This window comes from Pelodiscus sinensis, chromosome 16 (genome assembly GCF_049634645.1).
Source record: "Pelodiscus sinensis isolate JC-2024 chromosome 16, ASM4963464v1, whole genome shotgun sequence".
NCBI lineage: Eukaryota > Metazoa > Chordata > Testudines > Trionychidae > Pelodiscus > Pelodiscus sinensis.
Window position 1 is genome coordinate 33,719,990 of NC_134726.1, and position 21,534 is coordinate 33,741,523.

The 21,534-nt window shown below is 53.3% G+C and overlaps 2 protein-coding genes across 3 annotated transcripts; one reads left to right on the forward strand and one right to left on the reverse strand.

Annotated features, from left to right (window-relative positions):
* Positions 1 to 4,426: 4,426 nt before the first annotated feature.
* Positions 4,427 to 7,287, forward strand: RASD1 (ras related dexamethasone induced 1). Of its 2 annotated transcripts, none has more exons than XM_075899755.1 (2): positions 4,427 to 4,823; positions 6,112 to 6,358. In XM_075899755.1, the coding sequence occupies exons 1-2, from the start codon at positions 4,538 to 4,540 to the stop codon at positions 6,216 to 6,218; spliced, it is 393 nt and encodes a 130-aa protein (XP_075755870.1). In that variant the 5' UTR covers positions 4,427 to 4,537; the 3' UTR covers positions 6,219 to 6,358. The 2 variants fall into 2 exon arrangements, with proteins under 2 accessions (XP_075755870.1, XP_006126657.2); XM_006126595.3 differs by having other exon boundaries at positions 4,429 to 4,823; positions 6,038 to 7,287.
* A 4,653-nt stretch (positions 7,288 to 11,940) lies between these two features.
* On the reverse strand, positions 11,941 to 19,980 carry MED9 (mediator complex subunit 9). Its single transcript, XM_075899756.1, has 2 exons — positions 19,645 to 19,980; positions 11,941 to 12,764 (listed from the first exon to the last, which is right to left on the reverse strand). The coding sequence occupies exons 1-2, from the start codon at positions 19,860 to 19,862 to the stop codon at positions 12,548 to 12,550; spliced, it is 435 nt and encodes a 144-aa protein (XP_075755871.1). The 5' UTR covers positions 19,863 to 19,980; the 3' UTR covers positions 11,941 to 12,547.
* Between the last annotated feature and the right edge of the window lie 1,554 nt (positions 19,981 to 21,534).

The following is a 21,534-nucleotide window of genomic DNA, read 5'->3' on the forward strand; positions in this document are numbered from 1 at the left end:
AACTACTGGAGCCACTTACCTTGCAAGGTGGTGGATTCCCCCATCATAACGCCTTTAAATCAAGAATGGATGGCTTTTTACAAGGGCCACTCTAGCTCAAAGAGATGTTATGGGCTAGATCCAAAAATTATTGGTTGAGAGTCTCTGGCCTGTGCTACACAGATCAGATGAGCTGATCATCATGGTCCCTTTTGGCATTAAAATCTAGGAAATACAAGAAATATGGGACTGACGTGATCGGAAAGTCATTTGCAGGGCTTCTGCCCTGGAATGAATTTCACCCTCATGCAACACCCTGCTCACTGTTTATACTGCATGAACTCCCACCAGTTTGTTTACACACACACACACAACCCTCCCAGGCAGAAATCTCACAAAATCATCTCTCCTCCCACACGTGCTGCTAGCCTGGGCCCCGTAGGACAGCTGCTCCCCCCTTTTGGGGGTGGTGCCAATCCCAGGTGTGGAAACAGGTGGCTGGAAAAGCCTGGGAACTGGAAAACTGGGAGCCTGGGAACCATACCCTGAAATATAACACGGTTGGATTTGCTTCACCAGTGGGTGAGAGAGGGCCCTGAACTGAGAGCTCCCTGGCCCTGGCTGATCCCACCTGAGCATGGTTAGCAGAAGTTATCCAGGGTGTGCTCAGCCTTTTCAGCCAGACAACATGGCTTCCCAACCAGCTGCACATTCCTGGAGGCCTCAAGAGGTGGTCTGGTCCGTTCTCCTGCACTGAGCTGGGATTAAATATCATGAGACCATCCCTGACAGGTGTTTGTCCAGTTCGTTCTTAAAACTTTCCAGTGATGAGGCTTCCACAACCTGCCTTGCTCACCTGCTTCAGAACTTAGCTCCCTCTTGACCAAGAAAAAGACATCCTACTAACCCTGAACTGTAAACCCCGCCCCAGCCAAGAACTGCTCCAGAAATGGCCTGCCCCATAGTGGCAAAACACCCATAATGTGCCAGTTCAACAAGGAGTAATACATCCCCACAGGGGTCCTGAAACTATGGGGTACTTAAGCAAGCAAGTAGGTTCTATCCCTTTCTCGTCTGTTTAGATTCAAAATGCTTTCTAGACAGACCTATCTATTTCCCTGGGGCTACATCTACATTGGCCCCTATTCCGTAATAGGGATGCAAATGTAGCACTTTGGAATAGGCAAATCTGTGGGGGATTTAAATATCCCCCGCGGGATTTGCATTTTCATGGCTGCCGCTTTTTTCCAGCTTGTAGATAAGCCGGAAAAAAGCGCCAGTCTGGACACGATCCTCCGGAAAATAAGCTCTTTTCCGGAGGATCTCTTATTCCTACTTTCCTCTTATTTTCCGGAGGATCGCGTCCAGACTGGCGCTTTTCTCCAGCTTATCTACAAGCCGGAAAAAAGCGGCAGCCATGAAAATGCAAATCCCACCGGGGATATTTAAATTCCCCACAGATTTGCCTATTCCAAAGTGCTACATTTGCATTCCTATTACGGAATAGGGGCCAATGTAGACACAGCCTGGCTGTGTCTACACTGGGCCACTTATTCCGGAAAATCAGCCACTTTTCCGGAATAAGCTGCGAGCTGTCTACACTGGCCCTTGAATTTACAGAAAAGCAACAATGCTCTACTGTACAAAATCAGCCGCTATTCCGGAAAAACTATTCTGCTTCCGCTCGGGCATAAGTCCTTATTCCGGAACACTGTTCCAGAAAAGGGCCAGTGTAGACAGCCCAGTAGTCTTTTCCGGAAAAAAGCCCCGATCGCAAAAATGGCGATTGGGGCTCTTTACCAGAAAAGCGCGTCTACATTGGCCACGGACGCTTTTCCAGAAAAAGGGCTTTTCTGGAAAAGCAGCCTGCCAATGTAGACGCTCCTTTTCCGGAAAAACTGAAAACGGAATAGTATTCCGTTTTAAGCATTTCCGGAAATTCATTCCAGTGTAGACACAGCCCTTGTGTTTGTACAGCCCGTAGCATGCTGGACCCCGAACTTGCTTGGCACCACTGGAATCAACTTTGTTAACTGGAGAACTTCAATCGTATGAGTCTGAAGCAGCTGACTTCAGTGGCACCGCTCCTGTTCATATACGTGTTGTGTGTACATTTTCAAAAAGAGCTTAGTAACTCAAAGGCCACATAAGCCCTGCAAATGCAGCAATGTGGCCCAGGGGCACCAACCGGCTGGAGAACTGCCCTAAAAGCCTTGACTGCAAACTTGCCGATTCATCAGGAGCTCCCTTGTGCTCGCTCCCCCAACCCCTTTAACACTTTAAAATCTCCCCACCCTTTCACATGCCAATGAATGGAGCTCAGGTTTTTTTTGTGGCTTGTGGTTCTGGCCTGGCTTGGGGCAATTTTGTTTCACATACTTTTTAATTTCTTGCTAACTTTGTCTTTTGGCAACTGATGATTCTTTCTCATCGCCTGCGTGGATGACTGCGTTTGAGGGGTTCCATAGGCTCACCTAACATCTCTTGACTTAGGTGTTTTTTGACCTATGCCCTCTTAATACACTTACATTGTTCCCAGGAAAAAGGAGGCACAAAGCGCCCTCTGCCGCCCTCTAGTGGAGACACGCCCGCATTACAAGTCACATTCTGATCTCAGCATCTTTCTTCTTTTAAAAGCTTCCAAGGGTTAGCTGAGTTAGTCTGTAACAGGAGCAACTTAAAGAACAACAAATAGTCTTTAAGGTGCTACTAGTCTAACAAATCATGTAGATGGTATCATGAACTTTCATGGGTGCAACCCACTTCTTCAGATGACTGGAGTGTTAGAAGTCCAGATCCAAAAATAAATAAGGAAGGGGGAGGAAGAGAAAAAAGGAGGGGGAAAGAAGAAGCAGGGGAGGGAAGAGAGAGAGAGAGAGAGAGAGAGTGAGTAGATGGTTCAAATAGTTACAAGAGGCTGATAAGAACAATTAACCAACCAACCCAACAATGGAGGTGCTAAGTCATTGAGATGTGGAAGGTAGTGTGCAAGCCAGCAGATGTCTCTGTTCACACTATTTGCATAAGAATTAAACTTGTAAATGAAGTTAAGTTCCAATCCTTCCCTGTGTATTTGGCTTGTGGAATTAGTTTAATTCTTTTTTCTCTTTTTTTCCTCCCTCCTCCCCTTCCCCTATTTATTCTTGGATCTGGATTTCTAACATTCCAGTCATCTGAAGAAGTGGGTTGCGCCCACGGAAGCTCATGATACCATCTACATGCTTTGTTAGTCTTTAAAGGTGCTACTAGTCTATTTGTTATTTACGTTTTTTCTTCTTTTAGTTGTTTGTCCCTGTTTTGCGAAGCATCGTTTGTCTTAACATTTAAATACATGCAAATATGCAAAGCGCTTGGAACCACAGAGCTGCAGCAGCCGCACAGTAATAACACTGCACACAGCATAACGAGAGAGATGATCTTGCTTGCTTGTTGAAGATTACTTTATTTGCACTGCTCTCCCGCGGCGAGTGGCTTTTAGACAACAAAAAAGGAGCTAGGCTGCAATATGCATCGCAAACGTTTCCAACAAGCACAGTCAGGAGGACTGGAAAGTGTAATAGCTAGTAGGAAACAGTTTGCAGGGAAGAGAGTGTTCATAAAACATTGACCAGGTTTTTGCTGGACTGTTTTATTTCCAGAGCGAGAGGAAAATATACCGTAAAGGAAAGCACAACGGAAAAACAAACTTAATTCCCCATCTACCCATCCATGGGATCCGGGTAGAAATATGGATCTAAATTAAAATGGGGAAATCAGGGAGCAGTTGTTATTGGAATAGGGTCCATAGGCGACACTGCGTTTGGAGGCTGAGTAGCTACACAGGGGGAGAGAAAGGCGCTTCAGGAGGTAGCCGAGTTAGGAGAGAGAACATCTGTGGGGGTAAATAAGTTATTCCTGTAGTTACTGTGAGTGACTAAGGGTGAAACTGGTGTCTGTCTGTATCTGTGCGAGTTTCTTCATATGGTTGATGGATTTCCATTCCATATGAAGAAACTCGCACAGATACAGACAGACATCATCTTTCTATCCAAGTGCAAGAAGATGGACATCGTACCCAAAGGACTGAAAGTGAACAATCCATTAAGGGTGAAACTGACATGTATAAATTCAACTGGTCCCGCTCCACGGCCCCCCTTTGAAATAATGTTAACGGCAAGTAACACCGAGTCCTCCTGTCTCTTGTGCTTGCAAAGCCTAATGATGCTCATTTGCATGTCATTTGCAAACAATAGCAATCGCTTCTTCCCCAGTCCTTGCTGCACTTTTCCCCGGCCAACTGCTTGGAAACTCTGCGCTGCCCACCTGCTCCAGCGCTGTAGCACGATGGTCCCCCCTCCTCCCCCAGCGCAAGCCGCCCCCCCCCCTCCGCCTCTGGAGCAGCCGGCCAATCAGCAGCCTCCCCGGGCTCTGACACTGCCGAGGGGCGGGCGCGCCCAGCTGTATATAAACCCAGCGGCGGCCGTGCCGGCTCACAGCGGACTCGCAGCTTGCATAGCGGACGGGCGCGCGTCCAGTGGCCGGCAGTTCCCCAGTCCCCACTTTGCCGCAGCCGCCTTCCATGAGACCCGCCGCCATGATCAAGAAGTTGTGCCAGAGCGAGAGCGAGCTGAACATCCCGGCCAAGAACTGCTACCGCATGGTGGTGCTGGGCTCCTCCAAGGTGGGCAAGACGGCCATCGTCTCCCGCTTCCTGAGCGGCCGCTTCGAGGAGCAGTACACGCCCACCATCGAGGACTTCCACCGCAAGTTCTACAGCATCCGCGGCGAGGTCTACCAGCTGGACATCCTGGACACGTCGGGCAACCACCCCTTCCCCGCCATGCGCCGCCTCTCCATCCTCACAGGTACGGGCCGCTTCGGGCCGGGGCAAGTTCGCCCTGTGCCCCTCCCCTACTGCCCGCTGAGATCCTGGGGGGGAGAGACAGCCCTGGGAATTCGCCCTATGCCTCTCCCCTACTGCCCGCTGAGATCCTGGGGGGGAGAGACAGCCCTGGGAATTCGCCCTATGCCTCTCCCCTACTGCCCGCTGAGATCCTGGGGGGGGAGAGACAGCCCTGGGAATTCTCCCTGTGCCTCTCCCCTACTGCCCGCTGAGATCCTGGGGGGGGAGAGACAGCCCTGGGAATTCGCCCTGTGCCTCTCCCCTACTGCCCGCTGAGATCCTGGGGGGGGAGAGACAGCCCTGGGAATTCTCCCTGTGCCCCTCCCCTACTGCCCGCTGAGATCCTGGGGGGGGGAGAGACAGCCCTGGGAATTCACCCTGTGCCCCTCCCCTACTGCCCGCTGAGATCCTGGGGGGGAGAGACAGCCCTGGGAATTCGCCCTGTGCCCCTCCCCTACTGCCCGCTGAGATCCTGGGGGGAGTCCCTGCTAGGAAATCTCTCTGGGCTACTTCTCCCCCTTGTAGAGGGATCGGGAGGGTGATTCCCCCCCCCCCCCCAGGTGTTAGGAAAGCGGCCAAAGTCAGGATGGGTTTGGGGGGTGTTTACCCAACACCCAAGCAGAGGGGCTGGTGGAGAGCCCTGGAACCAAACTGTTAAGCCCTGTATGTGATGGAAACTCTCAAGCCAGGCGGTGTGGCTGCACCTCCCACCCATGCAGCTTGTGAGCCGCTCATGTCTCTCCCTTCCCCCCCCCCCCCCCACACTGCAATGTAAATCTAAAAGCCCAGCTGGGCTGCTGCTCTCCCCAACAGAACCCCTCCCAGTCCCTCCACCCAGGCCGGAATTCGCATGCAAACCCAGCAAGCAGCCAAGTTTGCAAACTTTGCTCCCAGGTTTGCTTAGGAAATAAAGGGGGAAATGCAAAGCGCCCAGTCGGGTGCCAGGGTTAATTAGGGTCCGTGTATAAATTACCTAGCCTGGATTTTGGTGGGGTTTTTTTTCGAGACCCTCTGCTCCCTTTGGAATCCTGAAACCACCCTCTAGGGCAGTAGGTAGTGTATGGACAGCACTTAGAAAAAGGGCTGAAGTTGGGGGGCTGACTGGGAACTGGGCTCTGCCTCCATCCAGAATCAGGTTCTAACGTGGCCTCCCTCTGTGCCCCCTCTCTTCTACAGGCGACGTCTTTATCCTGGTGTTCAGCTTGGATAACCGGGACTCCTTCGAGGAGGTGCAGCGGCTGAAGCAGCAGATCCTAGAGACCAAGTCGTGCCTGAAGAACAAGACCAAGGAGAACATGGAGGTGCCCCTGGTCATCTGTGGCAACAAGGGCGATCGAGACTTCTACCGGGAAGTTGAGGCCCGGGAGATAGAGCAATTGGTCGGGCCAGACCCGAAAAAATGTGCCTACTTCGAGATCTCGGCCAAGAAGAACAGCAGCCTGGACCAGATGTTCCAAGCCCTCTTTGCCATGGCCAAGCTGCCCAGCGAGATGAGTCCGGACTTGCACCGCAAGGTCTCGGTGCAGTACTGCGACATGCTGCACAAGAACGCGCTCAAGAGCAAGAAGCTGCTGAAGGAAGGGGCTGAGGGCAGTGGAGGGGAAGCCTATGGCATCGTGGCCCCCTTTGCCCGCCGGCCCAGTGTGCACAGCGACCTCATGTACATCCGGGAGAAGGCCATCGGCAGCAGGCAAGCCAAAGACAAGGAGCGCTGTGTGATCAGCTAGGAGCCTCCTGCCGCCCCCTCCCCTGCCTTTTCAGAAGGGAGAGAGCCGGGGAGGGAGGGAAGCTTGTTTCATAACAAACTCTGGCTGCCCAGGAGTGACATCTGCCCTGGGGGCAGGTTACCTTCTGCCCGGGGGGGGATGACTTGCATTGGCTGTCCTCAAATAGACCCACTTTTGGGGAGCAATGGGAGGGCTGCTGCTGGGGATGCCCTCCCCCTGGAAGGGTGAGAGACGGAGGACTTTGAGCACAAATGTTGAGCCTGGGAGTGGAAAGACATTGACTTTGCCTTCGCCACCGAGGGCCAGCGCATTGCCTTATGGAAGAGACTTGGGGTGGGACAAGATGGTTTGGACTTGAGAAATCAGCCAACGTTGAGCTCTAGCAAGGGGCTTTGGCGTGTGTGTTTGCGTGCATTTCTATGAGCCAGGATTGCTGCAGGCGGACACTTTGGGCTGTTGCAAACTTCTGGCAGGCCCCTCCACTGGCCTCTCTTATGGAAGCAGACGTGGATGGGTGGGGGTCAAAAACTGACTTTTGTTTACATTTGTCTTGTCTGATTTTGGAGAAAGAAGCATTTAAAATAGGCACTTTATGTAGGGTAGTCTGTGTCCTGGACATGAACAAAACTGTATCCAAGTGTTTTCTACACTGTGTTAAGTTTACTATTTTTCTACAAAATAAAACTTTTTAAAAAAGTATCTGGTTCTGGGTTTGTCCTTAGTTCGTTGTCTCAGCATTATCAAAAACACCTGGAGTCAAGCCAGACAACTGTGCTTACTTGCAATACGCCTGCAAATCAAAATCTTTACTCTACACCCTTCCTTTCCCTTCATTCCTAGGGCAAAGGTTCATATTACTGAAATGGCTTGACAAGCTTTAAGTTCAACATAACAAAAGTAACAAGCAGGAGGCGGTCAAATGAATCCTGCTGCTGAAACAGATGGCTGATTAGAAAAAGTTTTAGCCCAATTAAGTGGCATTGAACAATAGAGTGACATCTAGAGGGCAAATTAAAGAAGTGAAATAATATAGTTGCCCTACTAGTATTTATGATCACATGCAGAAGCAAAATGCAGGACAATGTAGCACTTTAAAGACTAACAAGATGGTTTATTAGATGATGAGCTTTCGTGGGCCAGACCCACTTCCTCAGACCCATTTCTATCACTGATCACATGCAGACATTTGTCATAGGATAGTGGGTAAAATGAGATGACACACCTTCATAATAAACTAAATTGCTCATTCATGACAAGGGCTCCTAGGACCAGACACTACAGTGATAAAGTTTTGAAATGTACATGCAAGTCAATAACTTATAGAAACTTGCACCGAGAGAACTTGTTTCCTTTGCAACACCCCAAAAGGAAATATTCCACTTTTTTAAAAAAAACACACCCCACCCTACACTTGCATGTGAAAGACTTACTGCTAAAAGTAACAGCCAAGACTGCCCAAACAGAGAGGCTGCGTCTAGATTGGCATGATTTTCCACAAATGCTTTTAATGGAAAAGTTTTTCCGTTAAAAGCATTTGCGGAAAAGAGCGTCTAGATTGGCACGGACGCTTTTCCACAAAAGCACTTTTTGCGGAAAAGCATCCGTGCCAAACTAGACGCGGTTTTGCGCAAGAAAGCCCCGATCGCCATTTTCGCCATTGGGGCTTTTTTCTGCAAATGCTTTTGCACAAGAGGGCTAGTGTAGACAACGCGGTATTGTTTTGCACAAGAAGGCTTTTGCCCGAACGGGAGCAGCATAGCATTTCTGCAAGAACACTGACAATCTTACATGAGATCGTCAGTGTTCTTGCAGAAATTCAAGCGGCCAGTGTAGACAGCTGGCAAGTCTTTACACAAAAGCACCTGCTTTTGCAGAAAAACTTGCCAGTCTAGATGCAGCCAAAGGAAATAGGAAAGGACTAACTCACCCCGGCTAGTTTGCAGCCCTGGAAAATCAGCCCTACAGTGGCTTTGACTAAACCCCATGTTTTCTGCTGATTGAGATCTGCAGAGGCTAGTGGTACTTTGCTTACTTGGCATTTTCAGTTTCCCTGTTACGGCCCTTGCCTGCCTCCTCAGAAGTAGGGGGTGAGAAATATTTTTAAGGAAAATGTGCTTATGAAATCACAAACAGGCAAGAAGATAGCACTTGAAACAGCTTTTAATACATTTAAAAAAACCCTGGAGTTTAAGTGGAAGACATCACTTTCACCTGCGAGTCCTCATTTCTTCAGACGATTCTTCTGTCTCTTCAGCATGTGCACTTCTCACCGGAACATATATTGAAAACCAAATGGATTATTTCTCCATTTGAAATAGATGCCAAGTGTGCTGATCTTAGATAATGGTGGGTAGGGCATGTTCTGGTTCGCTGAAATGAGAGAGGTTTATCCCTGTGCCACATTTCTGTCTTCCCAAAGAAAAGAGCTTAGTGCTATTTTAAAATGGGGGTACATGGAACAGCTTTTATACTAACCAAGCTCCTGGGAATTTGACTCTACTACGGGCAGGGCCACTGTTCTGAGGCAGGCCACTTTCCTGCTGGCTGGTAAAAGGAAAGCCATGTTAAAACAAATCTTGTTGCTGTTCTTAGATAAAGCTCATTTGTATAATGTCCCAGGGACTCTACTGGCTTCTCTGTGTCCTTGTGTTTATAGGCAAATAACCCTCATTGTAGTGACTGGCACAAGGTTTGAACATAATTTATAAGGGTACTTCATAAGAAAGGCTGGGATCCAGCCAATGCTGGGCACACACACTTGCAACTGCACACAACATTTTTATTACCCAGTGAGATCCAGTGCTACTTGAGCTAGCCCCTCATAAATTGTGTTTACCTCCATATTCCATGGACGGGGCAGGTAGACAGCAGGAAATTCTGACCCAGGACTCAGCAAACTGCCCCTTGCTCTCTTAACATGATCCAATGCTCAGCAATTTGCAGGCACTGTCACGAGAGTTGTGTTCTGTTACTTCCACAGAAACCCACTGGGACGGGTGTTACTGCCCTGAAGCCACCGTGTTTGCCTCAGGGATGAATCAGACCCCACACACTGTGCTATTTTAAGTGGGTACCACTAGGTTCTCACACCCCCTGCCTACACTGACGCTGTAGCCAACGGCCCAGTCCACCACTCCTCATAGCCCCGCTCCAAGTGTAAGCCACACACCTGCTGGGTGTGATATACTGTCCCATCTAGAGGCACCAAGACCACCTTACAGAGAGAATAATGAGTCTGCTCTACAGCCTTTTGACTCTGATTAGGGGGGAGTGTTCATGTAACACCGACAAGCAAAAGTCTCTGGCCTTTGGAATGTTGCTGGGGGAAGAGGAATTTGCTTCTCCGGAAAGCAAAGTAAACACAGGCCTGGCTAATGCTCTAATCCGCAGGCATTGTGCAGGCTTCCTCTCCCCCCAGCCAATACACCTCAGTCTTGGTCAAGTCCCAGGTGCCCCTGGAGCAGAGACCAGCTGTGGTGCAGGAGGGTGTGATGGCCACCGTGGCCATGGGGTGAAGGAAATAAACCCACAATTGTTTTTATACTGGCATCTAAGGTAGGGATGTAATAGTACAGTCGATTAATCGATAAACAAAAGCGTATCGGTTAATGCTATCGACTACATGCATTCCCCCCACCCCCAGTAAATGTTTTAGCAGGTGGGTCAGTCCTGGCTTGCACCAGCTCTGGGACCTACCCCTTCTGCAGCTGTGCAGGAAGCCCGGCGGCTAGGAGTGTATCAGAGGCAGCAGGGCGGAGCAGGAGTGCACTGGCTCCCCACCCTTGGGGACTACAGAATAGTCGAGTAACCGATAAGAATTCATGAGGTTAATCGACAATTCAATTAACCGACATTTAACATCCCTCGTCTAAGGCAAACTTCACTCCCATGGCAGGACCCTGCCTTTAAAGAGGAGTCACGGCCGGGTCTCAAGAAATGAAAGGAGAGAGGCCTTAATCCAATTCCCAGCCTATCTATGGGCCAAATTCTTCCCTGGTGCAGCTCTGAGACTTGCATGGCCCCATTGCTGCTAGTGGGCTATAGGGCTAATCTCCTTGGGGCCAGTTTGCTAAATATTTGCCGGGGTCCACGTATCCTGCACAGGATCTGCGCCAAGCGTGTCACCTCCACCTGCAGCTGGTGGGTTTAAACATAGCAGAGGGCAAGTGCCCCAAATGCAGGAAGAGGTCCGTGGAGGCAGGCAGCAGCTCCTGCCCTGGATTAAAGCAGTCTGGGTATGCAGCTGACCAGCCAGGCTGGAGCCAGAGTCTGCTCTCAGCTTGGCTGGTGGAAAGTGCAACAACCGCTAAAGCCAACAGCATTCACCAGACTGATCCTAGGGCAGCCGGGAGTGACACTGTCTAGATGACGTTCTTTTTCCGGAAAATGGAACGCCGATTGCAAACCGCCATGTGTGTTCCTTCTTAGAGGCTTTTCCGACATTTGGCCCATCCCTTCTTCCTCGTGAAACGAGGTGTACAGGGATGCTGAAAAAAGGTGTCTGTTCTTCCCAAAAAAATTTGGACCTGGCAGTTTTTCCGGGAGACTTCTGGAGTCCCAGAAGAACTCTGGAGTCTAGATGTAGCCTCTGTGAGTTGGGGATCTAGGCACGCCCCCCCATTAGCTTCTCATCAGAACTAAGCACTAATCACCCCTCTAACATTTCCAGCCTCCTTCTGCTAAGCTGCTCCGCCCCCACCCTGCTTTTCGAAAACCAGTGGAAGGATAAAACACCCAGACCAGCCCCTGTGCTTCTGGAATCATCTCCCAGTTAGGGATGTAATAGTGTCGTCCATTAACCGATAAGCAAATGCTTATAGGTTAATGCTATAGATTACACGCATTCTTCCCCTCCACCCCAGCAGTAAATTTTTTAGCAGGCTGGCCAGCAGCCCAGATCAGTCCTGGGTTTGGGACCTACTCCTGCTGCAGCTCTGTATTTAAAGTGTATTAGGAGCCAGGCAGGCAGGCAGCCTAGCTCAGTTCTGGCTCCAGGAGCTTAGCCCACCCTGGACAGGGGCTGCTATCACCCAGTGCTGCTGCCTCTGTATCAGAGGCAGCAGTGCGGAGAGACAGGCAGCCAGTTCACGAGGGGAGCTGTTTTTTAAAGTGGAACCCCCCGGCACCCTGCGCTGCTGCCTCCGATACAGAGGCAGCAGCATGGAGTGACAGGGGGCTCCTAAGAAGTGGGGCTGGAGCACACTGGCTGCTGGCCCCGCCCCCACCCCTACCCCTGGGGACTATCGAATAGACAAGTAACCGATAAGAATTCATGAGGTTAATCGACGATTCAATTAACCGATATTTAATATCCCTACTCGCAGGCTCAGTACAGACACAAGAAAGGCCTCACAAGGTTTCCAAATTTTTACTTGGATCATCTCAGATACAGCATCACTTATTCTCCCCTCCCCCACAAAAAAGGGGGAGGGTGTAAATACAAAAGCAGTTGAAACCAATCCTCTCTCCCCAGACACATGCTCTGGAGGGGGGAGCTATGTCCACTGTTTCTTGGGAGCAGGCCAGCAAGTTCCCTTCTGCTCTCGTCGGTCCCTTTACCACTCTGCCCAGAGCCAATTTGCACAAAAGGGAAGAAAACGCCCCCTCTTTCTGGCTGCCGGCAGTAATGCAACCACCAGATAATTTACTCCTGAGAGCGAGGGGGAAATGCAATCGCTCCTGCTCACTTGCATTAAAAAAAAAAAAAAAAAAAAAAGAGAGAGACACACTCCAGACCAGCTCTGTATAAATACACGCAGTCTCAGCAGATCAAAGCGAACGTACCACTGCAATCATCATGCGTCAGGTACACAATGTTCTCTCGGGTTAATGTCACATGGCTGCGATCTACACAGCAGCAAGGTGGTAGGAAGAGACAGAAAAGAAGGGGAGGAGGGCATCTCCCTTTCCCCTGGAGCCTCAGACCCCTGCAGCAGAGTCTTGTCCCATCCCGTCCCTGCTACTCCTTGGGGATTTCAAACATGCAAAGACTCTTGTATTTCTGCAGCAGTTCGTTCTTGGTCCGGACTTGCTCCCTCAGGCTGTGCAGCTGCTGCTGCTGCTGCTCGGGGCTCACACCAATGCCGGGCATGGCGCTGATCATCTTCCGCATCTCCTGGAATTTGGTCTTGAGTTCATTCAGCACCTGGTGGACGTCCTGGCTGTCCTTGTCCATGCTGCAGAGAGGCAGAGAGCAGAGATGGCGGTTCACACCGAGCATGGGACAGGTTCACGGGGCGGCAGCCGCATCCACCTGCTGGAATCCGTCGGGAGCGAGTTCGCCCCGCCGCCCTGCCCACACCAGGAATAGTGAGTGACACATGCCCGCTTGACATGCCCCGCCCACACATGCGCACCAGGAATAGTGAGTGACACATGCCCGCCTCTGACATGCCCCGCCCACACATGCGCACCGGGAATAGTGAGTGACACGTGCCTGCCTCTGACATGCCCCGCCCACACATGCGCACTGGGAACAGTGAGTGACACATGCCCGCCTGACATGCCCCGCCCACACATGCACACCGGGAATAGTGAGTGACACGTGCCCGCCTCTGACATGCCCCGCCCACACATGCACACCGGGAACAGTGAGTGACACGTGCCCGCCTCTGACATGCCCCGCCCACATGTGCCATGTGTGGCACACATGCCCCCGCCACACGTGACATGCTCCGCCTCTGACACGCCTGCCGACAGCCCCGTTAAGTGATGCTTCCCCTCCCCCTCCAGCCACACGACTGCTCTCGTTCACTGTCTTGCTGCACTGTGTGCACACACCCAGGGAGACACACATGGGTCAGGAGGAGATGGCTTGAGGCGCTAATGACACCATGAATCAGAGCAACTTTTTCCCGTTACACTCCTCCCTCCCCCTACAGAAATCCTGTATCCCCACCATGTTGCTCTGGCTAGAAAGACCACATGTGGACCCCCTCAATGGCATCTGTGGGCCAGTCAGAGCGTGTCACCACAACATGGTGCTCACTGGCCCCCGCCCCTGTGGTGCCGGCCACACACGTCCTCACTCCCCCTCCCCACGTGCATGTCTCTCTTCCCGGCGCAGAGGGCGAGTCTGCACCGTGCCCCCACTGCCCTGGCAGCCAAGCAGAGACGCCGCCGGGCTACAGGCCTAGATGGCCTCTTCCAGACCCAGCTTCTGGGACTGGCGCTGGCGGGCCCCGCCTCCTGTGGCGTGTTCCACATCAGCATGCAGGAGAGAGACTGGGGGGAGAGGCAGGGACCAAGAGAGCTGACACTAGCCAGGCTCAGGCCAGGGAAGCTGTGCGGGCGCTTTTTTCCCCTAGAAAGCTCTGCTAATGCCCCTCACTCCCGACCCGCAGCCCAACACGCCCTGGTGCCCCTCACACTGCTCCACCAATGCGACGCTGCGGCTGCTTCCTCTATCACTATGCCCAGCTCTGCACAGCATGGGATAAAGTCGGGTGTGAGGCAGCATTGTCCAGCAATCAGGGACTCGGAAGATCCAGCCTGCCAATGACCTGCTAAGGGATGCTGGGCAAGTCACCCATCTGTGCCTCAGTTTCCCCTCCCCACCCTTTGCCTGTCTTCTTTGCTTAGACTGTGGGCTCTTCGGCACAGGGTGCAGTCTCCTCGTACATGTATGTACAGGGTCTCGCACGATGGGGCTCTTCGGGGGCTGTAATAAAAATAATTAATACACAACAGCATCCCTGGTAGCGGACAGGAATCCAGTGAGCTCTGCCACTCCACCTAAGAACAAGTTCCTGGAACTAAAAAATAAGCCACGCCAGAGAAAACGGCGCTCCGCAGACTCCACAGGCCTCGCACTGCAAGGGGACATTAACACACCCACCAAGGTGAAGCAAAGGCCTCTTTTAACAACACCACGCTGCTTCCCTCAGCTTGTGCCATTTTTTTAAACAGCCGCCTCGCTTCACGCCGGGACAGCTTGTTCATTAGTGTCTGCGTTGCCATTGTTAAGGCTTAGCAAAGTCTCACCTGGCTATGGGGAGCAGGCGAGAATTTGCTTCTCTGCTTTGTGAAACAACTGCTAATGGGTACAGGGGGGTTGGAAAGGCCTTTGAAAACCAGAAGCCAGGACTAAAAATAAAACCGGCTTGGCATGGCAGGGGCAGAGGGGGACGCAGTGTTAACTTTGAGGAACAATGACATGGCCCAGAGGGAAACATTTAAGCAGCTGGTGCCTGCTGGTTTGAATATTCATTCTTTCCAAGCTTATTCAGGTAGGGCGTTTTACCAGCAAACTATTCATCACTCCCTTGTACGTAAACCGGCAGCTGGATGCTGTGAACGAGCTGTCAGTGAGCAGGCCTCTAAAGCAGAGTCAGCCCTGGAGAAACGTCGGGTAGAACGGAACGACTGCAGGGCGGTCCCTTCGGAGGGAACCGAGTTATCGAATCATTGGCTGGCCCCATCCTGCTCTCACGCTGGTGTCACTCGGCTACCTGAGAGAAATAAGGCCCTACATGTCCGCACCAGTCTGTGGAAAGACTCCCACTCACTCAACGAAATTCAGATCGAGCCCCGAGAGTGGTGAAGCTGGCAGACCTGTTCCGAATGAAATCCCCGGGATTGGGACAATCGGAATGGGAGCCGGTCCTTAAATGTCGGTTAGTTTACAACCCCCATCCCCAGCGACACTGGAGACGGGAGACGCCCTAGCTGTCGTGCAAGTCCTCACTTTGTGGTGCGCGGTTGTTTGAAGGAGGACTCAGTTGCAACCTGCCTGGGTTATGAAGGCCTTCTCCATTGCACAGGCTCCTCGGCTGTCACTCGGATGAAGCCTAACTCTCCAATGAACACAAGAACAGCCCTACGAGTCAGACCAAAGGTCCATCCAGTCCAGGGTTCTGTCGGCCAACACTGGCCAACGCCAGGTGCCCCAGAGGGAGTGAATAGAACAGGGAACCCTCACAGGATCCTTCCGCTGTCACCCATTTTCCTTCCGCTGTCACCCAGACACACAGAGGCTAGGGACGCCCTCCCCGTCCATTACGGATGTTAAAATGGTGATTATCTGGCGAATTGTGTAGTTGACAAAATTTGTATCGACTACACAATTAGTCAATAAGGGGGCCCTCCGCAGAGCGGCTGTGGGAGCCAGCTGGAGATGGGATTTGCACCAGCTCTGAACCGCTGTAGCTCTGCATCTTAAGAGATGCTGGGCGCAGCGTCCCTGACCGGTGCAAGCCAGGACTGATCAAGCCAGATCCAGCAGCCCCTGCCCGCAGCCAGCCAGGGGCTCCGTGAATAGGGGCTGCTTGGGGGCAGCACCCTCTGTCCACAGGAGGCCCCAGCTTCCCACTGGGACCTCCCGTGAACAGGGGCTGCTGCTGGAGCAATCTCCGCTCGCAGCAAGCCTCGGCCTGCTGTGGGCTGAGGCTGCTTTGCAGCAGCCTCCCCTATCCCCCCACCCCTGTTGCCTCTGATAAAGGCAAGGGAGGGGCAGGTGGCACTGCAGAAAAGGTGCTGGGGGGGAACTAGCTTTTAAGGCAATTGCCCCCCCTCCCAGCACCAGCTCGTTTCCACCCCCACCTTGCTGCCTCTCATACAGAGGCAGCAAGGGGGGGCGGGAGGCAAGTGAGCAGTCGAGAACTCCATTTGACTACCCAATAAGCATAAGCTTATCAGGTAATCGAATAGTTAACTATTCGCTTACATCCTACTGCCCATCTTGGATAATAAGTATTGATGGACCTAACCTCCATGAATTTATCTAGTTCTCTTTTGAACTGTGTTAAAGTCCTAGTCTTCACAACATCCTCTGGCAAGGAGTTCCACAGGTTGACTGTGCGTTGCGTGAAGAAAAACTTCCTTTGCTTTGAGAGCGGTCAGAGAGAGGCTGGCTGCTAAAATCATGCTGGATTTGACATCGGTGAGTGGATGGTCATCGGAGAGACTGCAATGAGACACCTGGGGCCTTTCATCTCTTGGTCACAAGGTGGAACAAGTCTCAGCCCAGTTTCCAGCACAGAAAAACACACCACTAAGTCGTTCCAACACTTGTTGACTCCACTGGAGGGAGGCGGGAGATACAAAGAGGACACCTTGTTTTCTTCCCCCCTCCTCTTCTCTGTGCTCTCTACTGTGATGCCCCATGTACCGAACTTCCACAGCCTGCTCATCCCACCCTGCATGGCCGCCAATGAGATCTTCCCTGGAACTCCTCTCTCCCACAACACCCACCCACCGTGGCTTCAAAACAACCACGTCAGTGATTCCCTCTCCTGTGTTACCCGGCGTGTCCTGCTTTCCCTGTGCCTGCCCATCAAGTTACAAAGCCTCTGCGCACATCTACCCTGCAATTAGACACCCACGGCTGGCCCATGTCCCGTGGCTTGGGCTCAGGCTAAGAGGCTGTTGAAACTGCAGTGTAGACATTCGCCCTGGGGCCCACTCCCCTTTACTAGTCCCCGCAAAACAGGGTTAAGGCACAAGGAAGGGGCAGGAGTTGGCACTGCCACCCTCTGCGCTGACCCTGTTCTGTGCAGACCGAGTGGTGTTCAGTGTTCACAGCCGTTAAAGCAGCCCTGATTTCACACCGACAAAACATGTGAAAAGGTGTGAAAAGGGGCCGAAAATAGCCAGCATGTCAGGGCTGGAAATACTCAGGTGGGCCCAGATCTGCTCAGGGTTAGGGATGTAAAATTTCAATTAACTGGCTAATCGAATAGTCGATGCAGTTTAAATTGCAGGGCTGTTGCTACACTTCAAAGGTGAAAGCACTGTGGGGGGGGAGGGGAGACTCAAGCAGTGCCCCCCTGACCCCATGCTCCCCGCAGCATTTCAAAGTGGCGGCGCCGCATGGAGCCCGGGATCAGCTGGGAAGTCCCCAGCTGACCCCGGGCTGCATGCGGCATTTCAAAGTGGCAGCACCATGTGAAGCCCATAGTCTGGCCCCGGGCTCCACACAGCGCTGTCGCTCTGAAGCGCCCCCTTGTCTTTCCCTGCCCCTCGCTGCCTCTCTCTCATTGAGGGAGCAAGGGGGAGGGAGCGAATAGTCAACTAGCGTGTCGACTAGCGTGTCCGATATGCATTTGCTCATCAGATACTTGACTAGTTGTTCCCATCCCTGCTCAAGGTCATTATACATCCTGAATCAGGAGGAGGAAATCCCGATCACTGCCATTAGACCAGGGGCCTCAAACTCCCGGCCTGCGGGCCAGTCCCAGTGGGAGCGATGCTCGATCTGGTTGGGATAGATGGGGAAGCTGTCCATCACATGGCACCCATCCCTAGAGCACACAGCTTTGGGGATCATGAGGGGTGGGGACTGGCACCCCCCAAACTCTCTATGGTGGCTCCAGCCCGGTGATGCCCAAAGCTGTGTGCGTGGGAGACGGGGTGCCAAGGGAGGAGAGGGACGGGCGATGGCAGAAAGGGGCGGGGCTCACGGGCAGTAGTGACAGCCCTCCCGCCCCTAGACATCCCTAGCTGAACTGCACAATCACTCCAGCCCGGACTGGCGGGAATTTGAGACCCCTGCATTAGATGATCCACCCCTTCTCTTCTTACAAAGCTAGACCAAGGCGCTGACCAGACCTCTGAAGTGAGGAATGTGCATTTGTCCGGCACAATGAGATGAAACTCAGATCCTAAGCAGACACTGATTTTTAGATATTGGGTATACATGCAAGCATGGCACAGCTACTGAATGCGACTGAATCCGGATGGAAAAACGCCCCCAATTTAAAAACTTATTTCTGGGTGGGAGTCAGATGAGGCTCCTTTGAACACAGTTGTAGGGATGTGAATGGTTAACCAGTTACGGGGGATGGAGCAGCCCCCTCCCCTCATTTAATCAGTTAAGCATTATGTTTAACCAGTTAACTAATTAAACAGGATTTTAAATTCCTATGCAGAAGACCTGACAACTTGAGACAAACCCTCCCGGAAACTATGGGCCTGCTTGTCAGCAGGTGTAAATTCCACAGTGGCAACCCTGATTTACCCCAGTGGAGACTCTGGCCCACAGCATCAACTCCAGCAAGGTACAACTGGATCTAGATGCACCAAAAAGGATAACAACTTAAAACTGATTTCATGCAGCCACTTAACGCCACACTGAATTAAAGCAGCGGGTAGAACCAAAGGCCTTGCGGAAGGAAATCCATCACCCCCGTTGCAGGAGCATTCTGTACGGCCATGCACAGGAACTCCCATCACCTTCCTTGTTCCAAGTGACTTATGGTACCCGCCAGGGATGCCTGACCCCAGATGGCCATGTTAGACTAGGATGCCCTTCCCTGCTGACAAGGAGGTGGGCCCAAGACCTGGCCTTGAATGGCGCCTCAAGCAGAGCTTTGGCTGTCCTGTGTAGTGCGGTTGATGCCTGGGGTGATCAGGGGACCCAGGATGGAGGGGCTCCCCATCCTCTAATTCCCTGCTTGTGCGCCATGAGGTACAGGAGAGACAGCCAATGAAAGCTGGGAGGGGCGGGGGGACCCCTAGTGATCTCTGCACTTTGGAGAGAAAAAGATCCCCAGCTTGTTAAAGGGCAAGGGAAACCCCAGCGAGATCTCTGCCTCAGTCCCATAGGATACCCAGAGATCCCGCCCTCTCCCTCCCCCGGAGCGGGGTGTTGGAGGGGGCCCCCCAGGGGGAATCTCTCCCTCCCCTGGAGCGGGCGCCCGGGGATCTCTCCCCCCAGGGAACGGGGCGCTAGGGGGGGCCCCCCAGGGGAATCTCCCCCTCCCCTGGAGCAGGGCGCTGGGGGGGGGGGGCGCCAGGGGGAATCTCTCCCCCCCGGAGCGGGGAGCTAGGGGGAGTGGGGCGCTGGGGGGGGGCTCCCGCGGGAATCTCTCTCCCCCCCCCCGGAGCGGGGTGCTGGAGGGCCCCCCCGCGGGAATCTCTCCCCCCCCGGAGCGGGGTGCTGGAGGGCCCCCCCTGCGGGAATCTCTCCCCCCCCGGAGCGGGGTGCTGGAGGGCCCCCCCCGCGGGAATCTCTTCCCCCCCCCCGGAGCGGGGTGCTGGAGGGCCCCCCCCCGCGGGAATCTCTTCCCCCCCCCGGAGCGGGGCGCTGGGGGGAGCGGGGGGGGGCAGGCACGTTACCATTTGATGATATCATGGACCAGCGGCAGGAAGGAGAAATCCTCCTGGCCCGGCTGCTGGGGCGGCGGCGGCTGCTGGGGCTGCGGCTGCAGCGGCGGCTTCTGCTCCCCCGCCGGCTCCGGGGGCTGCGGCGCTTGGGCCGGGGGCGGCTGCTGCGGCGGCGGCGGCGCCTGCTCCTCCGCCGGCCGCACCCCGGCGCCGGCCCCGCCCGTGGCCATGCTCCCTGCCCGGGCCCTGCCGCCCGTCGCGGCCAATGCGCGTCCCAGGCCCGGCCCCGCCGGCTCCGCTCTTGCGCGTCAGACGCGCTGGGGCTGGGCCCGGCCCGGGCTGCAGCCTTGCGAGAGGAGGGGCAGCCCCGCGCAGCGCGCTCAGGGCTTCCTGGGGGAGGCTGTTCCCAGGGTGCAGAGCCAGGCCCCCTCCCCGCCTTCTCCTGGGGCCCAGCGCCTTTGTCAGCCCCCCTGGGCCGTGCAGGAGACAAGCAGTGGGGTCTGGGGCAGGGTGCAGTCTGCTCAGCTGTCTGCACATTGCCCAAAAGCTTGGCCTCTTGTCACCCCCGCCTGGAGAGGGGGTGGGTGGCACCCACCCTGAGCAATTCTTGGCAGGTTGAACCGCTCTACTCTGGGTATTCTCCCCGCTGGCAAACCCGGGGTCTGACGTGAATTTAGTTGCCGGATGTCCACATAGCACCGTGGTGGCAAAGTTTCCCACGGTCCCATAAAGTTTGTTCACAGCCACCCGTCCTGGCCTTCCGTGTTCTGTGCTGTTGTTTAGCTCTAATTTAACCCTAACCGTCTTCTAAGAGCCCAGTAAGCAGGGGAAGTGTTGGTCATGCTGCTAGACAATATTGACCTCCTGTGGGCCAGCAAATTCTCTGGTTCCACACCCGAATCAGGGTCCCGGACTGGAGAGATTCCCGGCCTAGACAGAATCAGGGTCCTGGATTAGAGAGATTCAATCTAGCGTGGTTTTTGTGCAGTCTGACATCTTCGCCTCCTCAAACTCTTCCTCGTTTGGGGTTAATTTTCAGTCGTTTTAAAAGGCCTGCCCTTGAGGGAGGATTTTTGCCATGCGTAGGAATCAATTTTAAAGCCCCCATGTTTTCTGCGTTATTTTTGTGTGGCGCCCACAAAAAATGAAAGGGAGCTAGTTCTGCAGCAGCGTTAGCCAGCCCGATAGCTGGGGGAGCGTCAGCCTCAAAGCCTAGTGTGTCACCCCTGGTTTGTGCATTAGCGAGTTGGGCTCAACAGTGCTGAAGATTGTACACAGAGAGCTATTTATAAACAGTTCTGTTAGGAGCTCACAATTAAATGCCCCGATATGAAATAGAGATGAACAGGTGGGGCACTGGTACCACAGAGAAGGACCTGGGACCTATAGTGGATTATATACTGAATATAAATCAGCCGCATCATGGTGTTGCGGAAAAGGCAACTAGTGTGCGGCGATGTATTAACAGGAGGGTGATGCGTAAGGCATGGGAGGCTATCATTCTGTCTGTGCGGCACTGCTGAGACATCAGCTGGAGTATGGTCTCCCGTTTTGGGGTCCGCATAAAGATGTGGACCAATTGGAGAGAGTCCAGAGGAGAGCAGCAGAAATGATAAATAGTTTAGAAAATGTGATTTGTGACTAGGGATGTGAATGGTGATGCTTACCAGCTATGGTTAAACGGTGGGGGGCCTGTTGCGAGTGGGGGTGCTCCAGCCCAGCCGTAGCATCCTCAGCCTGTGGCAGACCCCAGCCGGTGTGCCACAGGCAGGGGCGCATCAGCCTCGCCAGAGCAGCCCTCACTCGTGGCAGGCCCAGCTTGCCCGGAACACCCCATCCCCATTTTAATCGGCCAGGCTGAGTAGCCAGGCTTGCCGACAGGGAGACAAAGGAAGCAGTCGT

Bases quoted from the DNA above. Each gene is read 5' to 3' on its own strand.
- RASD1 (XM_006126595.3), top strand. From the start codon at position 4,538: ATGAGACCCGCCGCCATGATCAAGAAGTTGTGCCAGAGCGAGAGCGAG. The intron at 4,824-6,037 runs GTACGGGCCGCT...TCTCTTCTACAG, and splicing joins CCGCCTCTCCATCCTCACAG to GCGACGTCTTTATCCTGGTG.
- MED9 (XM_075899756.1), bottom strand. From the start codon at position 19,862: ATGGCCACGGGCGGGGCCGGCGCCGGGGTGCGGCCGGCGGAGGAGCAG. The intron at 12,765-19,644 runs GTAACGTGCCTG...GCCTCTCTGCAG, and splicing joins GTCCATGATATCATCAAATG to CATGGACAAGGACAGCCAGG.